This window comes from Peromyscus maniculatus, chromosome 10 (genome assembly GCF_049852395.1).
Source record: "Peromyscus maniculatus bairdii isolate BWxNUB_F1_BW_parent chromosome 10, HU_Pman_BW_mat_3.1, whole genome shotgun sequence".
Lineage (NCBI taxonomy): Eukaryota > Metazoa > Chordata > Mammalia > Rodentia > Cricetidae > Peromyscus > Peromyscus maniculatus.
Window position 1 is genome coordinate 6,583,273 of NC_134861.1, and position 19,837 is coordinate 6,603,109.

General features: G+C 51.2%; 1 protein-coding gene and 1 long non-coding RNA gene across 6 annotated transcripts in view; one reads left to right on the top strand and one right to left on the bottom strand.

The window, feature by feature from the left end:
- Positions 1–957: 957 nt before the first annotated feature.
- Limk2 (LIM domain kinase 2) overlaps positions 958–19,837 on the bottom strand; it is a 68,212-nt gene continuing 49,332 nt past the window's right edge. For 4 of the 5 annotated variants that reach the window (XM_006972916.4, XM_076547023.1, XM_042285741.2 and 1 more), the window contains 12 exons: positions 18,966–19,166; positions 17,199–17,304; positions 16,654–16,850; positions 13,565–13,751; positions 12,411–12,497; positions 10,046–10,177; positions 9,815–9,871; positions 7,586–7,651; positions 6,512–6,686; positions 5,690–5,745; positions 4,909–5,066; positions 958–2,580 (listed from right to left, as the gene is read on the bottom strand). In XM_006972916.4, the coding sequence (XP_006972978.2) occupies positions 2,436–2,580; positions 4,909–5,066; positions 5,690–5,745; positions 6,512–6,686; positions 7,586–7,651; positions 9,815–9,871; positions 10,046–10,177; positions 12,411–12,497; positions 13,565–13,751; positions 16,654–16,850; positions 17,199–17,304; positions 18,966–19,166 (1,567 nt within the window). In that variant the 3' untranslated portion in view covers positions 958–2,435. Of the gene's footprint in view, positions 2,581–4,908; positions 5,067–5,689; positions 5,746–6,511; positions 6,687–7,585; positions 7,652–9,814; positions 9,872–10,045; positions 10,178–12,410; positions 12,498–13,564; positions 13,752–16,653; positions 16,851–17,198; positions 17,305–17,478; positions 17,567–18,965; positions 19,167–19,837 lie in introns of those variants that run through there. The other variant, XM_042285742.2, reaches the window with a different exon arrangement.
- LOC143267693 (uncharacterized) lies at positions 17,573–19,674 on the top strand. The gene is made up of 2 exons (XR_013043102.1): positions 17,573–17,775; positions 18,028–19,674. It is a non-coding gene; the product is annotated as an uncharacterized LOC143267693 (long non-coding RNA).

Below are 19,837 nucleotides of genomic sequence, written 5' to 3' on the forward strand. Positions count from 1 at the left end.
TACTAGGGGCTAGATTCCACTCTTTTTTTTTTTTTTTCCCTCGAGACAGGGTTTCTCTGTGTAGCTTTGTGCCTTTCCTGGAACTCACTTGGTAGCCCAGGCTAGCCTGGAACTCACAGAGACCCACCTGCCTCTGCCTCCGGAATGCTGGGATTAAAGGATTGCGCCACCACTGCCCAGCTAGATTCCACTCTTAATCAGAAATTTTCAACCACATGATGCTTAGGAGAAATTATCTTTAGGTTTATAGAAAAATTTCTGGCTGTTGCCCTAGCTGGCCCGATGCTAAGAAGACTAGGCTGGCCTTGAATTCACGGTGATCTTCCAGCCTCTGTATCTCAAGTGCAGGTTTATAAACAGACTGCCACACTGGGCACAAGTTGTAGGTTTGTTTTTGTGCCCAGGACCTCACCAAACAGTGGAATCACTTGGCCCAGTAGTCTGGTGTAGAAGCTTTGGAAGCAGAAGGCCCCTGAGGACCAGGTCAGCAGCTGAGAGCCAGGCCTAATAGCTTTGTGGGGCTAAAATAAGGTTATCGACCTGCTCCACAGAGGGGGCTGCATCGAGTGGCTGTGCATGACCTCTGAAGGTTTGCCGTCTAGGGAAGGGGATTAGACTGGAGACGGAGAACTCCCTGATGTGAGGACTTACGTGGCTTGGGCCTCACGGTAGACAGACGACCGTGTTTTTTTAAAAAAATTCTAAACAAAATGTGATGTGAATGTATGTGCCTGAGAGTATATATGTGTACTACATGTGTGCAGGAGCCCACAGACGTAAGCGATGCTGAATACCCCTGGAACTGGAGTTATAGATGGTTATATGCCATCATGGGGATGCTGGGAACCTTGGTCCTCTGCAAGAGCAGTAATTGCGGTTAACGGCTTAATCTCTCCAACTCCTCCATGCTTCTTTAAGTCAGGCCCTAAGTTATTTTTCCACTCTCGGTCTCATCACTATGTTAACTGCTTAATTTATTTAGTCTGATTCATGGCCCAGCAGGCCCGCCACTCCCACACTTGCCGGGACAGCTCAAGCGTAGCCAGTCACAGGAAGCTGACCCATGCCGGGAGTTCAGGATCCCCCACAGCAAGTTGGCAAACTCCACACCCAGGTGCAGTCTACACAGCAAGGCAGGTGGCCAGAGCTGACTGCCCACCCCACAATTCATCTTGTCTATATACAATAGTTCACATCTCACCCAACAGATAAAGGCTAGGAACAGCAATCACTCTCCCGATCCCCCCACCGGAACAACCCACCACACATTGTATTTATAACCAAACCCAATCCCAAGTTGTTAAATACGGTGTGAGCTCCCACTTAGGAGATGGCGAACCTTGGTGAGCTGGAGAGTCCCTGGACACATGGCAGCCAGGGGTGGAAGGTGCCCTGAGGGGTTCCAATGCCCGTGGCCCCGGAGTGTGGCTCAGGAAGTAAGAGCTGGACCAGCAACAAGGGAGGTAGAATCAAGAGGGCCCAGCTCAGGGAGCTCTCGTCATATCTCAGCTTTGGGACTCAACAGCCAACAATTCCTGTCCCAAGTTGCTGCCTGGACCAGACATGCTAGAGATGTGCAGTAGCTGCCACAAGGATGCCAAGGAACCGACGGGACTCCCCTTTCCCTGCTGAGACCCAGGGTCTGAGACAGACCACATTGGCCTCCAGAACCCATCTAGCATCAGACAATGTCTTGAGCTTTTGACTGAGCCCAGCAGCCAGGAATGGGGCTTTGTAAAGGGCAGGAGCGCTCTCTTTCCAGCCCCAGCTTCTCGGGGCTTGCGTGAGGGACCGCTTGGTGAGACAGGGTGTTGAAGTGGAAACTCCCACACTCTGATGGGGGCCCTGGGCTGGTGAGCAGAAACCAGTCTTTTTTCTGGATCCTGTGGGTTCCACCACATACTAAGAGACTCTTCAGAACCTGCTCCAGAGGGCAGGGCCTGGAGTGGGAGGAGAAATCACTACTGTCGTTCCACGTGCTTTGAAGCTCCCAGTTCTGTGACTCACTACCGCTTGGAGTCCTGCACCGCGCTGGACCAGAGACTCCAGAGCCCTCCGGCCAGTTCATTCTGTCATCCTGCCCAGCAGGCCCAGGCCGTGTTGATTAGTGTAAAGCTACAGCCTCCCAGAATCTCACTGCCACAAAGGTCCCAAGTGGTTCCTAGTAACAGACTCCTGGTCTAGAATCCAGGCTTTTATCTTCTTCACAGCTTTCAGGCGAGTGTCGGATTTACACAGTAACAGGCCCCAGCGCCTGTGGAGAACGTTCCCTGCACCCGCACGCCTCCTGGGGAGGTAGTAGGGATGGCTTATTCTGCTTCTAAGCAAGCCGTCAATCCACAGGAAGCCTAGACAGTCCTGCTCCTAGCAAGGACAGGGCGCAGAGGGGGCAATGCTGGCCGTGGACTGTCCCCCTGCAGGGGGATGGACCAGGGCTAGGGTGGCGAGTCCCGGGTCAGGCCGTACTCCATGCTCACAGTGTGGTCCAGTTCTTCCAGCTCCGCTGGCAGTGGGATGCCCAGCTCTCCCAGGTACAGAGACAGTGCCTCAAAGGAGTCCTCCAGCTTTGAGAATGCCGGTCTAGACGAAGAGAGAGGGAGAACATGAGCGTGGAAGGGAGGACGCGGGCCTGGGTCTCAGCTATTTCCTGGTTCTGTGACCTCAGGCAAACAACTTAGCCTCTTGCTGTAAATATGAAAGGTAACACTCACTGTGAGAAGTCTAGCCAGGCTAGAGGTCCTGGCTTAAGGCAAAAACATGCACAGAGAAAAGAAGCCCTTTCTTGTCTTAAGAGTACAGGCAACAATCAAAGGTAGGATTGGACTTTTGTACTTATTAAAAGAAAATTTAAGCCGGGCGGTGGTGGCGCATGCCTTTAATCCCAGCATTTGGGAGGCAGAGCCAGGAGGATCTTTGTGAGTTCGAGGCAGCCTGGGCTACCAAGTGAGTTCCAGGAAAGGCGCAAAGCTACACAAAGAAACCCTGTCTCAAAAAACAAAAAAAAAAAAAAAAAAAGAAAGAAAGAAAATTTGGGTGCTGGTGATGTGGCCCCCTTGGTACGGTGATTGCTTATCATCCACAAAGCCCTGAGTTCAATTCTCAGCATTTTAATTTGGCCATAATGGTGCACACCTATTGTCTTAGCATGTAGGAGGTAGAAGACGGTCAGAAGTTCAAGGTCATCTTCAATTATATATATCTAATTTGAACTAGCCTGGACTACATGAGATGCTGTCTCAAAAACAAATCTGCAAACAACAGAAAGATTGTGAGGCTCCCCAAAAGGATATGTGGCAGGGATGGGAGGACCCCACGACCTGTCCCATGTTGGGCAAGAGCGCTATCACCAAGCCGCATCCTTGGCTCCTGTGGCAGGGAGAGGGAATGGCTCACACAGGCTCACAGTTAGTAGGAACCACAGTTAGTAGTTGTTCCATGTTTGATGGAACTGTTCTGGAAGGATTAGGAGGTGTGGCCTTGTTGGGGCGGGTGTGTCACTGGGCTTTGAGGTTTCAAAAGCCCAAGCTGGACCCTGCTTGTGGCTCAGATAAGGCTCTAGTGTCATGCCTACCTGCCTGGCGCCACACTCCCCTCCATGATGACAGTGGATTCACCTCTGAAACCATAAGCAAACCCCCAACTAAATGCGTTCTTTTATAAGTTGCCTTGGTCATGGTGGTTTTTTTTGTTGTTGTTGTTTTTGTTTTGGTTTTTTTGGTTTTTTGAGACAGGGTTTCTGTAGCATTGTGCCTTTCCTGGATCTCGCTCTGTAGTCCAGGCTGGCCTCGCCCTCACAAAGATCTGCCTCCCTCTGCCTCCCCGAGTGTTGGGATTAAAAGCGTGTGCTACCACCACCCCGTGGTCATGGTGTTTTATCATAGCAAAGGAAAACTAACTAAGGCAGCTTCTAAGTCTGTTTTTATTATTCAAAGTTAGATGCTTTATGTACAGGCACCATGGTCCTTCCCTAAGTACCTCCTCTTCAGGTGTAGGGGGTGTGCACCTGCCTATGTGGTACTGGGGTAGAACCCAGGGCCCTGGATAGTCTAGGCAAGTGCTGTACAGAGTGATATCCCCACTCCCTCCCCCTTTAGACAGGGTCTCACTATGTAGCTCTGGTTGTCTTGGAACTCGGTATGGACCAGGCTAGCCGTGAACTCAGAGGTCCACCTGCCTCTGCCTTCTGAGTGCTGGGATTAAAGGTGTGTGCCACCTCACCCAGCTGGCCTTGAACTGATCCCCTTCCTCTAACTCCCAAGTCCTGGCGTCAGAGGTGTTTACCACCATGCCTAATTTTATACAATGCTAGGGATCACACCCAAGGCTTCACGCATTCTAGCCAAGTACAACACTACTGACCTACACCCCAGCCCCTATTTTAACAATTATAAGCAAATTTTTGAGATGAGAGTCCCACGATAGAAAATTAACCATTTTTATGTGTTTTGAAGGTGTGCGGGTGAGTGGAGCATCTGTTCACGTGTGCTTGCTCAGGGTGCAACCCAGGAGCTGGCACATGTCCGGCAAGTCCTTTCTGTCCCTCAGTCACACCACCAGTCCCCGTGGTTTCCTCTTGTTTTCCACTCCCGGAGGTGAGAACCGAACCCATGGCCCCACTCATTCCAGACAAACACTCTATCACGGACCCACATGCCTAGCCCAGATTTTTTTTAAACAGCTGCTTTTAATGTCTGACTCCATCTTGTCCAGCTCACTTTCAACTAAGCTACCTCTTTTTCCCTCCAGTGTGGCATGTCAGAGCTGTCAGGGGGCTTCGGCTGTTAGCAGTTTACTCTCAAGCTCTAAGTTTCTGCCACTGCTCGTGCCAGAAAAAGGGCCTGGGATGACCGAAAGCAAGCGTCTCGGGACCTTAGGGCTGGGAGCTGGGAGGAAGGAGGAGACACCAACCTGCTCTCAGGCTCCAGTTTGCAGCAGATAGCAGCCAGGGGGAAGAAGGCTGGGGGGCAGTCTGTTGGGACAAACTTCTCCCAGAAAAGCTTTACATTGAGGCCGAAGTCCAGTGTGCGGGGCAGGCAATCAGGATCAGCATACACCTGCCCAATGATCTGCAGGCAAGAAGACAGTTGGTTATGACAGTCTACAGAGGCTGCACACACATGGCAGAAGGGGATGCTCTTAGAGACAGAGAAGCAGTAGCAGCAAAAATCCTTGCTAGAGGACAGCCTCTTCATGCAGCTAATCTAGACCTCTCCACGCACTGGGAATCCGGTTACTGAGGAGGGTTTAGAAGAGGTCCCCCTGCAGCAGAAGCAATGTTGGTAACTAGTACCCGAAAGCTGGAAGCTTCCATTGATCCCACCCTGCCCATGTCCCTTTGTAGCCATGTCCTGTACCAGGTCAAGGCTCTACAGGGTAAGAGGCTGGGTTTGACTGGCATCAGCATAATTTTCTGTAGATGACAGATACTCTATTGCTATCTACTGAACGAAGCAACTCTGTAGAAAACTTTTCACTTCACTATTTTAACCATCGTTTGACTCTCCTCTCCCATTCATAACTTTGTAGGAGTCACAAAAGCTCTCTAATGTGTCTACTTGACTAAGTGCTTTGAGAGATACTGAGCTATGCTGCAGCTAACTACTGATTTTGTGGCAAGCTATTCCCTTTTAGGAGAGAAGCCTAGATCCGAGGCAGGCAGGGCTGCTGGGGATTCTGAGCCAGAGCTCACCTCACAGAGAACGATCCCAAAAGAGAAGACGTCCACCGTCTCGTCGTAGCTCTTGCCTTGGGGGAGAGAGGAAAGCAGGCCTGTCAGGTCTCTTACCTGATCTGCACTGGGTCAAGCCAAGCCCCAGCCAAGAACTAGGGCTAGGACATCCCCAGAGGCATCCCAAGATGGGCCATCTCTTGGAAATCATCCTTCCAGTCCTGGGTGGCCTGCTTTGTAACACACATTATTCAGGATGCAACTGTATGGCATAAAGAACTGCACCCAGGTTCAGGTGAATCCAGGTAAACACCTCTGATGCCAGGACTTGGGAGTTCAAGGCCAGCTGGGCGAGGCAGAATACACCTTTAATCCCAGCACGCAGAAGGTAGAGGCAGGTGGACCTCTGAGTTCACGGCTAGCCTGGTCCATACCGAGTGTGCATACATGAGCCAGCTGTAGGCTCACAGGCAAGCCACTGAAGGGCTGTTTCCAACCATTGCAGAAGCCTGGCAACCCACTGCTTTTCAAGAATGTGGGGCGGCATCCACCAGGGGGCACCACAATTCAGTTCTTGGTCTGGAGAGAGCAGACTAAAGCTGGAACACCAAAAGGCTTTGAGACAAACGCTAGTCAGACTTCACCTGATGCCCAGGATGGCATGCTGCCACGGCTCAGTTTGGAAAGAAGGAATTTACGAGGCCTGGTTTGCCAAGGCTAAATCACCCATCCCCTTTCTCTAAGGGTCTGTCCTTACGACCGGCTTCCCAGCTGATGGCACTCAATTTAAGACAGGGCTCCTGTCTTCTCTCTGGCTCTTCCCTCCAGGAACTCAGAACTCACCATTCAGCATCTCAGGGGCCATCCAGTAGGGGTTTCCCACCACAGTGTAGCGCTTCTTGCGGTCACTCTTTCGTAAGGTGCGTTTCTTGGTGGTGGCCTTCTCCACTGGGGGCCTTTTCCTCTCTTCCACGATAAGACGTGACAGTCCAAAGTCTGCTACCACCACAGTCTTGTCCTGACAGGATAAGGGCCAGGTCAGCACCTGGGAGAACATTCTCTAACCTGTCCCTGGGGTGTGGGCAGAGGCAAGAAGGGCCACTAACAAGGGAAGGGAAGTTACACAGCAAAGGAGGGTCACTCCAGAAAGCTCTACAGAGGGGCAGTGGCTGGGCCTTTGGGGCTTTTTTCTGTCAGTCTGGTATCTGCTCACAGCAGATTCCAAGTTAAGGAGGGAGGAGCCCTGGACAGGTGACGCTCTGGGAGCCTTGTGAGCGCAACGCAGGTGGGTCAGGCTTTTGTCTTGTTCTTAAAAAAGGACTTGGGGTTGCCAGCACAGGTTAAGAGAAAAGGTCAGGCAAAAGACTGGGGGTGGGGGGTTGTGGAGTCGTCATGTGAAAGGGGGTTAAGAGTCTCTTAGGTTGGCTCAGAGGGAACTCAGCGGGAGACACAGCTTTGGAAACTGTGAGTGAGGGCTGGGGAGGAATGCTGGCCTCAACTGGCTACTGCAGCTCAGGATGCTGCAGGTGTCAGTGTTGGAAAATGGGACCGGCAACCGTTTGAGGGGCCTGTTACGGGGCAAGGCCAGGAATGGGCTGGAGCTCTACATATACACAGACAAGGAATTCAGCCCCTATCCCCACCCCACCCCTACACACTAAATTAGAATAAGGGATTGAGCCCAGGGCCTCCTGTCTGCTAATCCTTTTTAATAAAATGATTTCAAGGACTGCTACTGGGGGGGGGGGGAGTAAACTGTTCCTGCATGCGTGCCCGCGCCTGAGAGCTCCCGGAAGATGGGGGTGGGCACAAGGTACTGAAGGTAGCAGAAAGCCCGAAACCAGAGCCCTTAGGTGGTGTGTCTGGTCTAAAGCTAGAGGGACTCCAGACAGCTCAGGCCAGGACAGTGGGACGTACCAACTTGATAAGACAGTTGTGCGAGTTCAGATCGCGGTGGATGATGCACATGGAGTGCAAATACGCCTGTAACAGAAGCAGGAACCATGGAGCCACGCAGACCCTGGCTCTGGAGAGGGGCCGAGGTGCCCGTTCTCCCAGGCCACGCCTGTCCAGCTTCCCCTCCCCCAGCCCCCAGCCACTCTAGTGTCTCCCGGCCCAGCCCGTTCAGCTTCCCATTCCCCCCCCCCCCCCCCCCCCCCCCCGAGGCACGCTTGTGTCCCAACACCAGCAGAAAGCTGTCAGCTCCTGCCCAGGATTCCCCTAGTCTTCAGCTCTACTGGCCTCTGAGCGCCCCCATCCTTTTTACTTAGATTGAGGCAATCTAAAGCGAGCACCCTCAAACACATTGCTCCTTCCTCCTCCAGTGTCTGGCTTCAGCCACTTTGGATCTTTCCTGTCTGTGATGAGGAAGAAGTGACCTCCTGACTCACCTCCCCTGAGACTCCATCCTTCTTCTGTCTGTACTGTAGCCCCTCCCTCTTCCTGTCCAAATGTTTCTAAACTAGTTTTGCTAAACATTCTCGTCACTCTTAGAAGCCTTTTTCTTTCTCTTCCTCCTGTCATTGTAGAAGGTGACCCTGTCCCCTTCCCTAACCCCGTATATACGGCCTCACTGTTCCCAGGCCCACAGAGCTCTTCCTATAGCCGTAACACATGGTCTGGCTGCCTGCCAACCCTCTCCTCAAAGGCTGTCTATACCTCTCGTGTCCGTTCCCCCGAGACCCTCTGTGTGTTTCAGTTTCCCTTCTAGCCTCCTCAGGGTCAGCCCTTTCAAAGCCATCTTTTTTTTAAAGGTTTTTTTTTCAAGACAAGGTTTCTCTGTGTAGTTCTGACTGTCCTGGAACTCACTTGGTAGACCAGGCTGGCCTCAAACACAGTGATCTGCCTGCCTCTGCCTCCCGAGTGCTGGGATAAAAGGTGTGGGTCACAACTGCCCAGAACAAAACCATCTTTTCATATGCTGACACACCGCTGCTGTCTGTAGACCTCTTCTGTCCCATAGCTCGAGCTGCCCCTTCCCTTCAGATAACTAGGTGACCATCCCCAAATTCCTGCCCAAGAATTCCTGGGAAGTTCTGCTGACAGATCAACCTCCACAGGCAACAACTGCAGCTCTCCCAAACCTGCTCATTTGGTAAGTGACGTCACCAGTCTAGGGACCATGAGGCTACCTGACTGCTATCCTTACAGCCACCCCTCACTGCCTAGCAGTCTCCGCTGACTCCACCCTGCCACCCCACTGCCATTACCTTTAATCACACAGACCTGAAACGTTTGGGTGGCCTCTAACCTAGTCTCTCTGCTTAAGGCTTCCTCAATGCGACCCCAACACCTCGGCAATAGCCCAGCTCTGTCCCAACCCCCTGGTCTTCCTGACGATCTGTAAAGTCTAGAATCCTTAGCTCGCTCACACACACACACACACACACACACACACACACACACACACACGTCCCTCCCTACTGCCCTCCAGCCTACTGTTCCAGACTGATACTGTGTGAGCCCCCATGTGAGAAGCAGTGCTAAAATTTCAGGTGTAGGGGCCACACGGACAAGCCCAGGATCCCAGCCCTGACCCTCTCTACCCCACTTCTCAACTGGAAACAAAGGTTATCGGAGGAATAAACACATGCCTGTGTGCCATCCCTCAGCACAGTGCCTGCCTTGTGGAAGCATTCATCCCATTAGGACTCGTCACTTGTGAGGACTGCTGGACTCATTCCCATAATACTCTCCATTCACCTTCTTCTCTCTTCCCAGGGCTTTGCTGCTGTCATTACTAAAAGTTGGGGCCTCTTTGTCAATAGAGTTTAATCTACTTCTGACTCACTCTTCCAGATTCATCTAGAACCTGTTTCTTCCTCCTCCTATTACCTATGCAGTGAGGTACTGTGCTTATCAAGGCCCTCAGCGCCCGGCCACCTCTTTGACAGCAAGGTCAGGGGCCCTTGTGCTATGGTTTGCCCTGTTCATGCCTTGTTTGCCATTAAAAAGATCTGGAATCCTTGGGGAATAGGATTGCTGGCTGAAAGACAGTAGCTGGCCAAAATTCCCTTGGCATTGAAAGAAACTCAATAAAGTAGCAGCTGAATGTTCTGTCCCACGAGATGGGCACCTGGCTTCCAGAGCAGCCCACAATCCCTGCCCCTCGCTCTACCCATGTGCAAGGCTTTTGGGAGGACTCACCATTCCAGAGGAGATGCCTTTGGCAAACCTGACCTTCTGTTGCCAGGGAAACGGGTCCTGCGGGGTAGGAGAATGTCCATAAGAGGTGTCCTCTCCAGCTCATGGTATGGACTCCATAGGTCAGCATGTGTGCCATAGAAACCTTCCAGTCCCTCCCAGTATACACAGGTGTATAGGTGTCCCTCTGATAACCCACCAAGGCTCTTCGTGACTACGGGGTCACGTGCTCACCACATTGCGCAGAAAGTCCTTCAGTGTGCCCCCCTCAATGTACTCTGTCAGCAGATTCAGCTTCTTGTCCTTGTACAGAACACCGATGAACTTGAGCACATTAGGGTGGTCCAGGCTTCGCATCACTTTCACCTGAGGGTGGGGGACGGGGAGAAGACCATCACACAAATGGGACAGCCTCCCAGGTTTTACACCCTGGGCCTTGCTTTCCTAGGAGGTGCTCTGGGGAGCTAGGGCAGGAGGGCCCAAGAATGAGACAAAGGCCTGTGGTGGCGGAGTAGGAGACACCGGGACCACTGGTGTCCCCAGCTGCAGCTCCCGAAGGAGGGAGGGGCCGTAGAAAGCAGATGTGCACGGGATGGGTATCTGTTCCCTGGAGTCCACTTCAGTGTACTTGGTGGTGATCCTAACAGCATGTATTAAACTGGTGTGTTCATGCCCATCACCCCGTAACCTGAATTGCACCCTTACATTGGCTAGTCCTGTCTTTAGCAAGTGTTCATGGATGCTAATGGAGAAGGGACTTTCCACTCACTCGTTTCTTTCTTTCTTTCTTTCTTTCTTTCTTTCTTTCTTTCTTTCTTTCTTTCTTTCTTTCTTTCTTTCTTTCTTTCTCTCTCTCTCTCTCTCTCTCTCTCTCTCTCTCTCTCTCTCTCTCTCTCTCTCTCTCTCTCCCCTCCCCCCTCCCTCCCTCCCTCCCTCCCTTTCTCCCTCTCTCCCTCTCTCCTCTCTCTCTTACTTATTTACTTACTTATTTTGGTTATTCGAGACAGAGTTTCTTTGAATAGCCCTGGCTGTCCTGGAACCTGCTCTGTTACCAGGCTGACCTCGAACTTACCTGCCTGCTTCTTTAAAGGCATGTGCCACCACCACTCGGCTCTTTTTTATTTATTTTTAAAAAATAATTATTTATTTAATGTGCACCGGTATTTTGCCTGTATATACTCTGTTTGAGGGTGTTGGATCCCCTAGAACTGGAGTTACAGATGGTTGTGAGCTGCCATGTGGGTGCTGGGGTTGAACTCAGGTCCTTTGGAAGAATAGCTAGTGCTCTTAACTGCTAAGCCATCTCTCCAGCCCCCTCTTTTTTATTTTTATTTTTTAAAGACAAGGTCTTTCTATATATCTTTGGCTGGCTTGGAGCTCACTATGTAGACAAGGCTGGCCTTGAACTCAGAGATCTGCCTGCCTCTGAGGGTGCTGGGATAAAAAGTGTGCATTACCACACCTGGATCTTCCCTCATACTTTAAAATAATGGTGAGGGCTGGGGAGACTGGCCGCCCTTACAGATGACCCCGGTTCAATCCCTAGCATTCACTGTCCATAACTCGAGTCCCATGGGATCTGATGCCCTCTTCTGGTGTGTATATATCATGCAGAAAAAACATCATACACATAAAATAAATAATAATAATAAAAAGAGTGAGACAAAAATCAACCTTCAGTTCTTTAAAAAAATAAAATAGTGGCCAGGCAGTGGTGGCACATGTCTTTACTTCCAGCACTCAGGGGGCAGAGGCGGATCCTCTGTGAGTTCAAGGTCAGCCTAGGCTACAGAGTGAGTTCCAGGAAAGGCTCCAAAGCTACAGAGAAACCCTGCCTCAAAAAAAAAAAAAAGAAAAAAGAAAAAAAAACCTAAATAAATAAATAGGTAAATAGATAAATAAATAAAATGGTGGTTGAAACTAAATTTCTCTCTCTTCCTCTTCATTCTCTCCCCACCCCATCCCTGTTTCCTGTCCCTCCCCTCTCCTCTGTCTCTTGAACCCAGAGCCTTGTGCCTGCTTTGCTGGCACTCTGTTACTGAGTGACTCCCCAGCCCAACCCTTACTCATTTATAACTTATTTTATATGTATGAGTGTTTGGCCTCCATGTATGTGTGTGTACCACGTGTGCGCTGGGTGCTGGAGAAGGTCAGTGTGGCCATCAGATCCCCTAGAACTGGACTTAGGGATAGTTGTGAGCTGCCATGTAGGTGCTGAGAACAGAACCTAGGTCCTCCGTGTGAACAAGTGCTCTTAACTGCTGAGCCATCTCTCCAGCCCCTCCCCACTTTTATTTTCTGTTTTGAGACAACCTCATTATGTTGCCCAGGCTAGCCTTGAACTTGCAATCGTCCTGCCTCAGCCCCCTGGGTGGCTCGGCTGGAGCAGCAGGCCTGGGCTACTAGGTCTGGCAGCCAAGTTTTCTTTCCCTTCTACAACAGACAACCAACTTCCCACACTTCACTTTCTCTTTTGGACAGGGCCTCCCTCGTGTTGCCACATCTGGCCTGGGTTTGCTCTCGGGCTCACGTCAGCCTCTTGCCTCAGCCCCTCAAGTAGCTACGCAGGTCTGATGGAAAGTCCAAACCCACTTCTCACCTCGGTCAGGAAAGTCTTCTGTGTTTCCTCATCGCAGCGTATTAACTCCTTCATGACCATCACTTTGCCGGTGGCCTTGTGAGTCACCTACGGGAAGGGCAAGTGTTAACGGTGCAGAGACCAGAGACAGTTTTGGAGAACTGTGAAAATCTGTGGGCTCGGTGGTAGAGAACTTGGCTGGCATGCTCAAGGTCCAGGGTTTGACCTCCAGGGGGGGAAAGGGGGGGAAAAAAAACAAAGGAAATCTCTGTGGTGCCCCCTTTTTCTTGGAGGACACACTGAGCCCCACCAGATCGCCCAGAGATCGTGTATGGAGACAAAGCACGGGACAATAAGGACTCTGTGTCTTCTCCCCTAGAACGCTGGCATGCATAAAGGAAAGCCAGGACTCTAGAAAAGGAAACTGAGGAAGGACAGGAGGGCACAGTGCCAAGCCAAGCAGAAGCAGGGGTTTTGCTCATCTGGCACAGGAGCGAGTCCCCTGGGTGAACAGAGTCTGGGGGGCAGGGTGTCCGTGCCACAGACATGCACCAGGGAGCTGCGTGGGTCAGAGGTGAGCCTTCCAACCCTGCTACCTGGAAAGCTGAGACACTCTGCTTACCTGACCCCCCCTCCCAGCTCTCAGCAGAGGAGGAGAGAAAGAGAGAAAGGTTAGTTCCCGAGTTCACCAGGGCAGCAGGAGCCTTTCCTTGTAGCATGCCCTGCCCTGAAGCCTCTGGGCACCTAACACGCCCTCACTGACTGGTGACATGAGGACCAGAGCCCAGGCTCACCACAGCAGCGATGCTGCCCTTAGGTGGCTGTGAGGAAAGGGCACCTGGGACACCATCACTCATAGCCAAGACGGCGGGTGTCCTGTAGGGTTGCAGTGTGGCACTGTAAGGTGAACTCGCTGGAAAAAAAAGTAAGAGGCCTCGAAAGATGGCTCAGCAGGCAAAGGAACTTGCCATACAGGCCCGATGACCAGAACTGGACCCCAGAACACAGGCAGAGGCAGGAGAGAACAGACTCCTCACAGTTGTCCTCTGGCCTCCATACGTGTGCCAGGGCCCTATGGCACATGCATGTCCCCACACAAACATCACACACACAATACAGCAAAGACAAGGTAAAGGACGTGGCGGTGGCGGCTGGAGGGGGCAGCCTGTGCTCACCTTGATGGCCTGCCCAAAGAAGCCCTTCCCCAGGACCTCCCCGTGGATCAGGTCGCAGGGCCGGAAGATCTGCTGCGAGGAGCTGCTGGAGCAGCGGAGGGATTCCGAGCGGCTGATGTCACGGCTGAGGAGCAGGGGTTCCTTGGGGGAGCTGGGGCCAGGAGACTTGGAGATGCTGTTACTGCGCCTGAGGATGAGGAAAAGATGAGGGCAGGAGAGGCCGTCTTTAGAGACCAGGCAAGACATCACAACAGGAGGACGCTCATGTGATCATCCCGGGGTTTGTAGTTTAGATGGGACCACTGGGGGAGGGGGATCTTACATCAGACAGATGTGCTATTTGGGGGCTGCAGACAGTATTAATCACAGTAAAAGTACATTCAAAATGGGAAAGACCAGACGGATATCTCAGTGGCGAATTATCTGCCTAGCATGTGTGCCACCCTGGATTCCATAGCTAGCTCTGTGTGTGTGTGTGTGTGTGTGTGTGTGTGAACACTAAGGACTTCACATAGATGATTCACTAGAGTCTACTAGCTTATGATACTCCAGACATAACAACTGTAGACAGCAATCCACTCCTGCTTGATTCAAGGTACCATAAAGTGATAGAAGGCTCCATCCACAAAAGGGGCGGGGGGGGGGGGGGAGGCAAATGCATAGACCTGTATCTGCCTATAATTCCTTATATTTTAAGTTAATAAACATTTATGATTTTTATGGCAATAAAGCCACTGTATTGACATTTGCAAAAGTAGCCAGTTACAGTAACGGTTGGTGACTGGTTCTTCGACACTGGGGGCCGACCCTGAAGGCTGACACTGTCCTGCGCTGCCAGCCCCTGCTCCTGCTCCCCTCTGTGCTTCCTCACACTTACATGCCCACAGTGCACACAGTGAGCTGCCTTTTCCTGCACGAGGCCCTTCGAGTTATCTGCGCAGCTCTCAGCCTGCGCACATCTTCCCTTTCCCAGCCCCTCTGCCCTTCGGTGCTTTGCCTCAGGAGGTGGTGTTTCCAACAGAAGCCAGACAACAGGACCTGACTGACTCAGCTCATCTGAGCAGGGAGTGGAGAAAGTATCTGGTTCCCACTTGTTCTAACGGCATGTCACACTTCTGGAGTGCTGGCCTGGTGCTGGCTGGGCAACCCTGTCTCCTTTGCCACATTTAACTCATAGAACCAAAGGGACAGCCACCTTTAATTGCAACCCCACCACACCACAGAGGCAGAAACAGGGAAAGACATAAAATGAATGTTATGCATATTTCTGTCTGAGAACACGCTGCTACTGAATCTGGTCCTCTAAATCACCTACTTGGGGCTCACACACAGGATAACTGTTGCCCTCCACAGGCTTTGCCGACTTTGGGTAAGGGGGTATTTGTCTTCAAGTCTTAAAACACTTGTATTTGACAGGACACAGTAGTGCCTTTAACTCAGTCCTCAGGAGGCAGAGGCAGGCAGATCTCTCTGAGTTTGAGGCTAGCCTGGTCTATAAAATCCCAGGTCAGCCAGGGCTACATAGTAAGATCCTGTCTCAAAAACAAAGTACTGGCTGGCTGGTGGTGGTGCATGCCTTTAATCCCAGCACTTGGGAGGCAGAGGTAGGCAGATTTCTGTGAGTTTGAGGTCAGCTTGGTCTACAGAGTAAGTTCCAGGACAGTCAGGGCTACACAGAGAAACCCTGTCTCAAAAAAAAAAAAAAAAAAAAAAAAAAAAAAAAAAACCAAAAATAAACAAAAAACAAAAACAACAAAAACAAAACCCAAAAAAAGCAAAGGGCTAGAGAGACGGCTCAGTGTTTAAGAGCACTGGCTGTTCTTTCAGAAGACCAGGGTTCAATTCCCAGCGCCCACATGGCAGCTCTTAACTGCCTATAACTCCAGTTCCAGGGGATCTGACACCTTCACACACACATACATGCAGGCAAAACACGAATGCACATGAAATAAAAATAAACTATTAAATCAATAGAAACAAACCACAACACCCAACAATGCTGCTGCCTCTCCCTATTTGGTCATCTCTCTCTTTTCTTTTCTTTCTGAGACAGGGTTTCTCTGTGTAGCTTTGGAGCCTATCCTGGAACTCACTTTGTAGACCAGGCTGGCCTTGAACTCACAGAGATCCGCCTGCCTCTACCTCCCGAGTGCTGGGATCAAAGGCATGAGCCACCGCCACCTGGCATTTGTTTATCTGTCTTTACCATATATATATATATATATCCTTTGTATACTTACTTGGGCCTATTTGTTTGTTTCCAGCTACGAGCTCCATATTCCCCCATGTTGGATTTTAAAGATTTTTGGCATTACAATTTCCTGTCTAGCTTGAGTTTTTTTATTTTTTGGGTTTTTTTTTTTTTTTTCTCTCCCAGACAGTTGTGTAGCCTTGGCTGTCCTAGAACTTGCTTTGTAGCCCAGGCTGGCCTCGTACTCACGTAGCTCTGCCTGCCTCTGCCTCCCGAGGGCTCTAGCTTGAGTTGAATGGATAGAGCTGGATCCTATTTCGGTGAGTGCATCTGTGCACACGTCAGAGGGGGAGAGAGCATTTGCGGGTGTGCATATACAAGGGTGTGTGTGCATGCGCTCTTGCACGCATGCAGAGGCCAGTGGAGGACATCATGTGTTCTCTCTCACTTTCCACCTTATTCCCTTGAGAGAGCTAGCTCTCCCTGAACCTGGAGCTAGGCTGGCAGCCAGCAAGTCCCATCAATCCTCCTGTCTCCACTCTCCACAGTGCTGGGGTTTCAGGAACCCTAGCATGCCATGGCTTTTTACATGGGTACTAGGGATCTACGTTTTCCTGTTTGCTTATTGAGTAGAATGAGCACAGCCCCAGCCCGATCCTCTTCTTTGTTCTGAGACATCATTTTACACTGTAGTCCAGGCTAGCCTTGAACTTATGGCTAGTTTCCTGCCTCAGCTTCCTGAGTGCTGAGATTACTACAGATCAGAGCAATGCTTTTTTAAAACTCACACAAGCCCCTGATCCTGTCCCTGGCTTGCAGTTCCCTCATGCTGCTGGCCTCTAAAAGCCAACACAGCCTCCGAGAGATGACAATAAACAAGACAGGACAGTAGCGGCACCTCAGAGAACGCCTCCTCAGTGTCCCCTCCTGGTTCTCCTTGCTGTCCAGGGTGCTGAGCGTGTGAGAGTGTCCAGTACTCTGCATGTGGGAAGAAAGCCGGCTATCCAGCCGCAGCTGGTCCAGGCGCTGGGGGACAGGGTCATGTTCGATCAGCAGCTGAAGTGTCTGGCTTGTCTGGTTAATCGCATCCTCCACCTGTGGCCAACAGCAGTGTAAGATTGGTCTCCACCATCGGTCCTACCCCAGGCTACCTACTGCCCCCCCAACAGTCCAAGCACACTGCAGCCAGTGCTCAATTTGGTTAGTGGTGGTCTCTAGCTGCTAGAGGTCATTCAATGCCTTCTGTCTGGCATCTCGTCACCTCTCCACCTCTCGGTCCACCTCTACTGCCCTGGAAATCCGTTAGGATGACCCAGGTCACTACAGTTGTCACAAGCCCCATAAGATGGGCTGGTGTAGGAAAAAGTAAAGGCCACAGCCAGCTCGTCTAGGAGGCCTGTTCTATGTACCTTCCTCACAAGGCATACTGGACACAAACTTTACCTCTTCCACTCGGAGAGTGCGGACAGGGGTCCCATTGATCTCCAGGATGCGGTCCCCTGGGTGGATGGCATTGCGGTTGTTGGGACTGATGTGCATCCGGTTGACCCTAAAGATGGACAGGAATTAAGGAAGGATAAAAGCATTCTAAAAACTCATCTGACCACTTGTACAGGGAAATCTCACCAAGTCCCAGGCTGTCACAACTCTCAAGGCCACCCAACATGAAAATTCAGTACCCGTCCCAGAATGCTTTCTCTCAATGAAGGACACTGCCACTTACCTATTGGCCTAAGCCAGAAACCTGGACATCGTCCCCATTTGGAGTTCCCTCAAATCCTTCCCTTCTTTTTCCCCACCCCCCACCCACTTCTGAGAATCCTGCCTTCTCTCCATCACCATAGTTACCAACATCTCTCTCTCTCCTGGATCACTGTAGGAACCTCTTAACAGCTCTACATCTCTAGCCTTTCCTCTCTCACCTCCAGCCTCACACCAGTGATCCTTCCAAATGTCAATCTGGCTGTGTTATCTTGCTACCTAAAGCCCTTCATGGACCTACTGGATCATCACAGTCAAGGTCTGCCATGATTAACAGCCACTTGGGCTACTTTTCAACTTACACTAACCAATCCCAGACACCCACCTCTAGAGATAACTGGTCCCCCTCTGCCCTGAACCCTGAACAATTCCTTCCCTTTTTTATCTAATGAAGCTCTAGAACAGACCTCATCTTCTCCTGACTTCTTATCCCTAGTAATCTCTCACCTATACTCTAAGATCCAGCCTCACAATCAATATTGACAGGGCTCTCTCTCCCTCTCTTCATCAGCCATCACCAGGTGGGCAGCTTTGCCACACACTCCGTCATGATGCTCTACCTCTATACAGACCCACAGAAAAAAAATGAAGCCGGGTAGTACATGGACATAGTCTCTCCTCTTTGGACGAGACTCAGGGCAGGATCTTATCCTCTCTGGGGCCATGGACCCTATTTTCTTCATCTTCCATTTATGCATGCAACCAAAAAAAAAAACAATAACCAATGACTTCCTACTGATGGCCGGCCCTTGAACACAGTACTGAACAAGACAGAGCAAGTTCCTTTTGGGATTTATGCTGGAGTGGTCTCTTAGGGTTTCTATTGTGGTGAAAGACACCATGACCGTATCAACTTTTAAAAAAGAAATCATTTAAGTGGGGCTGCTTTCAGTTTCAGAGCTTCAGTCCATTACTGTCATGGTGGGAAGCATGGCAGCACATGGCAGACATGGTGCTGGGGGGACAGCCAAGAGCTCTACATCTGGATCGGCAGGCAGCGGGAAGAGAGAGTGACACTGGGCCTGGCTTGAGCTTCTAAAACCTTAAAGCCCGCCCTCAGTGACACGCTTCCTCCAACAAGGCCACACCTCCTACTGCCACTCCCTAAGCATTCAAATATATGAGCCCGTGAGGGCCAATCTTATTCAAACCACCACAAGTAGGGAGGAGAGATGACAATCAAACTGATACACATCAATCAAGCCAGATAATTTCAAGGAGCAACAACGATCTGAAACCTGACACCCGAAAGCCGAGAAGTATCATAGAAGTACAAAGCAGGCTTAAGTATCGGGCAGGAAGCAACCTGGGCAGGAGAAAGATGAAGTGCCAAGTCAGGAGAAAGGGGAAGGTAAGAATGGGGGAAACTCCACGAGTCCTGGGCCCTGTGAGGATTCCCTGTGGATTCTTACCATGAGCCTCTGCTGCAAGGCTCTCAAAAACACTCACTCTTTCACTTGCACGGTGGTGGCATAGTTAGAAGAGGCGCTTTCCACGGACACGGAGAAGCCACGTCTGCACTGGGCGCTGGCCTCGGTGGCGGCCGGCATGGAGATGAGCGTGACAGAATAGGGCAGCTGGTCCTGGACGGACTCCGTAGACAGCCTTTCGAACATGGGTGCCAGCACCACCTCATTGTGGCACTTCCCACTGGGGAGAGGGGGAGAGAGGGAGCTGAGACCCTGCAGGCCACCCTGGAAGCCCCCAGCAACCACTGTGTCACGTGGCTTGAACCACATACCTCGTCTCACCACTACTCTCTATGCTACAAGTCTCGACGGCTGTGCAGAATGAGGAGTCTAGGACTGGGGTGGCGAGCTGGGAGAGCAGCAGAGAGGATACTGGGAGAACCCCGGCCTGGAGGTGAGACGGGCTGGGTTTTCTTGCTCTCTGCCTGACTCACAGTAAGAACCGGCGTCCTAAACTCTTGTCCCCTCCCTGGGCCCAAGCAAAGTTTTTTTGTTAACCAAGACGGTTGGATAGGGGGATATGGGTGAACTCTAGGGTCTTTTCTTTTTTTTTATTTTGAGACAGGGTTTCTCTGTGTAGCTTTGCGCCTTTCCTGGATCTCGCTCTGTAGCCCAGGCTGGCCTCAAACTCACAAAGATCCGCCTGGCTCTGCCTCCCGAGTGTTGGGATTAAAGGTGAGCGCCACCACCGCCCGTGGTCTTTTCTTTAATGTGAAGCTGCTCCTCACAGGGCACTGTCTACCCATTTTCTCCCTCTGGGAGGATTACAGGACAGAGTGAAGTCATGTGACAGGTAAGGATGGATGGCAGAGTGATGCTGTCTAGGAGCCCTCCTAGGTCCCACCCCAACTG